The 5,720-nt window shown below is 35.5% G+C and overlaps 1 protein-coding gene across 1 annotated transcript in view; it reads left to right on the forward strand.

Moving 5' to 3' along the window:
* Positions 1–2,765: 2,765 nt before the first annotated feature.
* The window catches only part of LOC111388782 (kynurenine formamidase-like), a 13,610-nt gene continuing 10,655 nt past the window's right edge, over positions 2,766–5,720 (forward strand). Inside the window, exons 1-5 of the mRNA XM_023013587.1 lie at positions 2,766–3,012; positions 3,043–3,339; positions 3,455–3,499; positions 4,934–5,006; positions 5,444–5,541. Of these exons, the coding sequence (XP_022869355.1) occupies positions 3,054–3,339; positions 3,455–3,499; positions 4,934–5,006; positions 5,444–5,541 (502 nt within the window). The 5' untranslated portion in view covers positions 2,766–3,012; positions 3,043–3,053. The remainder of the gene's footprint in view (positions 3,013–3,042; positions 3,340–3,454; positions 3,500–4,933; positions 5,007–5,443; positions 5,542–5,720) is intronic.

The raw sequence follows: 5,720 nt of genomic DNA on the forward strand, positions 1-5,720 counted from the left end.
ACTTGACATCTGCCCAATATGTCCATTTGGTTTTGTATAATAATCCAAGACCTGAAACTTTTTTCAAATATCGAATAATACGTATCACAAATTCTAAATGAAAAACACGAGGAGTATTCAAGAACTGACTAATGATGTTAACTGTATAAGAAATATCTGGTTGTGTGATGCTAAGAACATAGAATGCTCATCTCAAAGGACCCCAAAAAATTATAATTTTGTGTTGAACTAGAGTTAGTCATTGTTCCAAATAATGGGTGATCGTCTTCATTAGACGAGACCAGATTGATAGAACCAGATAGTTTGCCATGTAAGTCTCAACAATAGTCAACGAAATGACCTATACGACCATAGTGAGTACACTTTCAACGCTCATGATTTCCTGAATGACCACCGCCTCAGTTAGTCGTCCACCTCGAGAGTTAACACCAATTCACTCAGTTCGATACGTCCACCCTGAGTAATAAAGATAGAACGAACCTCACTAGGTTTGCTACATGAGAGAGTAGAGTGCTAAATACGAGAGAACGTCCTCCAAGATTGGGAATCTCTTTTTCACCTAATATTTGCACATGGACAGCTTCAAGCTCTGGTGGAAGACTAACAGAAAAATTAACAATATCGATATCTTCCACCTATTTTTTATAACCTGCAAATCAAGAAAGAAACGTAGATGCACATTCATGGGTCTAAAGGAGCTCACAAACCAGCATCAACATCCCAACAATAACTAAACCCTCAATGGGCTTCAAAAATAAAACAAGCCCAACAAATAATCAACTCAGGGCCAATAGTGGCTGAAAGAAAATAAAAAGGAAAAAGATGAGACCCAACAAACCAAACTTGAGCCCACAAGTAATCAACCCAACGTCGCCTCTCTGCTAGCAACGTTGCCGGACACTATTGCAGAATTCGATCGGATGATTCGGATTTGTTCCTCAGGTCGATCAAAAAATCACCACAAAAGTTCTCAGCCGACACCATAAACCCACTCAATTGTTACAATCACCACTCTCTACAGCAGTCGAACCATGAAATCACAGGACCATAGAGTTATGGAATCAGCCGGCAGCACCTAAACACCACTGAACAGTAATCAACGCTATCACTCAACCACCGACGAACTCAAAATCAGATGAAGACACACAATGCAATCAAATTCTGAATAATTACGATGCAACTGGCATCAATCTGTATCACCGCCACACGCGATACAAATGGAGTCAATGAAATCAAACACATACTTCCAATATCAAGAAAAGAAAATGAAAAGAGGGAAAGAGGAATAGGAACGAACAGTTTTCAGATGGATGAAGGAAAAGTGAAAGAATATAACAAACCCTAGAATTATTGCTGTTGAGAAATAAGTTTGGTATAAACTTTGAAGGGAAGAAGATAAATCTCTTCCTCTTCTCTAATGCCATTATATAAGAACAACAAGAGTATATGTATGGTAACTTTGGTACAAGAATGGGAACATGAGAAATTCTAATATACTCTTGCCCAGATGATTTACTTCCTTAACAAGATCAAAATGGATTTATTTTTAGAAAACTTTTATAACGTTGCATAGTGGGAGTTATCATGACACGTAGTCATTATGTGGAAAATTTGTAGTTACGCCTATCAATTAAGAGATTCTCATCAATTTGGGAGACCACGGAATGGCGAGATTTGATATTGAATTAAATTTTAGTGACTATGTTGGAACTGAATTGAAGTTGAATGACTTAGACGAAACAAATTAAAGTTTAATAATCTAGTTCAATTTTTGCCGAAAGATCAATTACCGCTATGAAATTTACATAGAAATCATTTTTCATAGACGTAGAAGAATTTACACGAACTTTTCTTGAATTCTGATATGGGCTCTGCATTTTGTTACCGATCTTAAATAGTAAAAAGGGAATACCAATATCCCTACTAATAAATAATAGAAAAATGTGTTATAAACCTATCCTACTAACTAAAGCTGATTTTTTCAACGGACTAATTCAACTAGAATATATTATGGCCCTGTTTGGTAGGGATTTTTTGTCCCAAAAAATTGATTTTTTGACCGTTATTTTACTATTCAAACCGTAATTTTTGACTTCTTCTCTCACACGTGGACCCCACTTTTCTTCTAACGGTCAAAAAATCAATTCTCAAAATTCCTACCAAACGGGCCCTATATATAAATGATAGAAAAAGAGAAAATAAATAAATGTAAATTAATTCGCAATTGTACATCATGCTCGGATAAATTAATCGTCATATCACATATCATCATTATGCTTTTCACATCAAACCTACACATATATTGATCAAAATTATCCACCTTTCACAATTTTTGGAACCAACCATTTCCCATTGTAATTTCATCTACGAAAATATCATCATTTTGCAAGACAACTTGCAACGACACGATATACACAATTTGACATAAAAAGCGATCATCAAGATTCGCAAAGCTCTTGTTTAATTTTATATATTTAAGTCTATGAAGTAAAATATAGACGTTTCAATCATGCTAGCAAGTTAATCTCTATCGATGCTTTATTTATATACAATTAAACATTTGCGCGATTGAAATATTGATTAGCTACATTTTATTTTTCCATCCAAAAAGGATGCCAGTCGGATGTTTTTAATAGTTAGGGACTTGATCTGCCGTGAATAATAGGATTGAAACCCCAACATTACATAGTTCAAAGGCTGAGGACCGTATTTATTGGGTTGTAAATTAACTTAAATACGGTAAAAAAAGAAAAAAAGAAAAGAAAAGAAAAAAAGAAGAATTAATTTTCCACTCTCTCTCCTCTTCTCTTTCCCGGGAAAATAAACGGCATAGCATCTTTCCCGCCGGAGGGGTGTGTGTACCACGAGTATTAAAGCTCCGGCTTTGCCGGAATAGACCTCATCCTCCCCTTTTCCTTTTTTACTTCCATTTTCCATCCTGTTTTCCCCCATTCTCCAATTCCTCATTTTCCCCAGTGTCCTTTCCTTTCCTTTCATTTGCAATTTTCGTTGGTGGAATCACCGCCAACTCTCAGACGTCAGACCCCAGGAAAATGAGGATATATTCTTGCTCCTTCGCCGCCGTGATGTGGCTTATGTTTCTGGAGTTCTCCGACGTTTTAGTTAACGCCGAGTTCATTGACATCTCTCACCAGTACGTTCCTGGCTTGCCCAAATATGATTCGCCTTCAGGTCTGGGAGAGTTCATGAGGATTAGCACTGTTATTGGTGTAATGGGCTATGAGTTCAACACCCACACATTTAATCTGAGTACGGATTGCGGGACTCACGTCAAAGCCTTCACCGATGTCGAATCCTTAGATCTCACCATTCTCAACGGTAATGATTTCATTGAATCATGGAATTTTTAGAGTTGTTGTCTAGTTGAAGATCAAAGGAATTTTCATAATTCAAGAATATATCTGCTTATTCATGAAGTTTTTGCGGGGTACAGGTCCAGTGTTGGTGGTGGAAGTTCCAAAGGACAAGAACATAACTGGTATTTTTTTCACTTGTTCTTCTTTTTCCGATTCAGAAAGGTTTAAATACCAAATTTTAGAATTTCTAATCATTATTGAACAGCAAAATATAATAATTGAATGCTTGCAATCTAAAGAAATGAAATTTTGATAGGAAAAAAAGAGAAAATAATTAACAGTTACCTTGAATGTTGCTACGTTTTAAAATTTGAGTCCATCTTAATAAGGTCAACCTTCTTAAGTGGAGAAGTCCAATCCTTTATAAATTGGTATTTATTTCCATCATCATTCGATATGGGATATAATACTTTAACAGGCCCTCTCAAGATGGTGGCTCACTTGATCACACCAATCTTGAAATTCATGGGTTGACTCTGATACCATTTTAAAGTTTGGGGTCTATTTTAATAAGGTCAACCTTCTTAAGTGGAGAAGTCCAATCCTTTATAAATTGGTATTTATTTCCATCATCATTCGATATGGGATATAATACTTTAACAGGCCCTCTCAAGATGGTGGCTCACTTGATCACATCAATCTTGAAATTCATGGGTTGGCTCTGATACCATTTTAAAGTTTGGGGTCCATCTTAATAAGGTCAACTTTCTTAAGTGGAGAAGTCCAATCCTTTATAAATTGGTATTTATTTCCATCATCATTCGATATGGGATATAATACTTTAACAGGCCCTCTCAAGATGGTGGCTCACTTGATCACATCAATCTTGAAATTCATGGGTTGGCTCTGATACCATTTTAAAGTTTGGGGTCTATTTTAATAAGGTCAACCTTCTTAAGTGGAGAAGTCCAATCCTTTATAAATTGGTATTTATTTCCATCATCATTCGATGTGGGATATAATACCTTAACACTATGGTATTACTTGTTAGTGCACAGGATGTGAGAAAAAGATAGAAATTATGTGAATGAGCATAGATATTTTTAACACTGTATAATTGAATCAGCTATTAGTAACCAACACTAGGTATTTATGCAACAAAAACTGTCATCTGTAATATGACTTTATATAGAAGCCCATTCTCAAAATTGGCTCATCGCTCCTCCCGGTTACTGGGATTGAGACATGTGTCACGATATTGCACCCATCTGGTTTGCAGAATTGAGCTTGGCACTGTCCCAGCCTTAATGAGCAGTTGAATCCTCTGCAGCTTAAAGATGCTTATCGTCATCTTAGAATGTCTGAGTTGGATTAGTCACATTTTAATTTAAATGTGGTCCATTTCGAGTATGGAAATTCACATAATAACTGCATATGGAAACTCACATAATAGCATTGATCTTCCTTTTGTTTTTGGCTTTAACCACAAATATGAAAATTTTGTCAGAAACAGCTTGAAAGTGCGACTTTCACAGATTGCTGTATCATTTGTTTTTAGCATCTAACAATATTTCATTTCTTATAGCACTTAAATTATGCTTCCTTGCTTCTTTTAGCTGAAGTTATGCAGAGTTTAAACATTTCCAAAGGAGTAAAGCGTGTACTTTTCAGGACACTGAATACTGAAAGGTAAAATTTACATCAAAATGTTTATCCTCAGTGTTTTGAGATTGGTCAAACTTTGGTTTTTAAACTACATATGATCAGTGAATAAACACAAAATGAGATAATTCTATCTTTGTGTTTTACATATTACAAATACTCGTAAAAAGTGATATTCGTCTTCTGTTCTATTTGCAACTCACTACACAACCTCCGTAAGGTGTAAATTGTTGCAAGGCCATTGCTCTTTTTGGACTCCTGAATTCATCTGCTGTGCCTATTGAGGGGGATCATTAGATTTCAGCAAAGTGGGATTTGAGTATAAAATTTTAAACTTGATTAAACTTAGTTATTTTCTCAATGTTTCCTCTGTGATCTGCCGAAAGTGCTGAAATATCTGCTCGGGCATTATTCCATCTGCAATATGAGGACATCCAGTTGAACTAAAGTGATTTCATTTTCAGGTATCTTATGTATCAAGAAGAATTCGACTCGAGCTACACTGGTTTCCAGAAAGATGGGGCAGAGTGGTTGGTGAAAAACACTGACATCAAACTTATTGGTAATGAATTGTTGGGTCTTTGAATAAAATAAGTTATTAATGCTTGCACTGAAATAAAGAATTTAGACGTGAGTAGATTAAGGAAGAAAGGAATGTCCTGAATATTTTGGTCTTTTTATATATGTTAATCTTTATGCATATAGCTTCTTTTTGTCAAGGGCTAATTTTTTTTTTTTTTA

This window comes from Olea europaea, chromosome 3 (assembly GCF_002742605.1).
Source record: "Olea europaea var. sylvestris chromosome 3, O_europaea_v1, whole genome shotgun sequence".
NCBI classification, from domain to species: Eukaryota; Viridiplantae; Streptophyta; class Magnoliopsida; order Lamiales; family Oleaceae; genus Olea; species Olea europaea.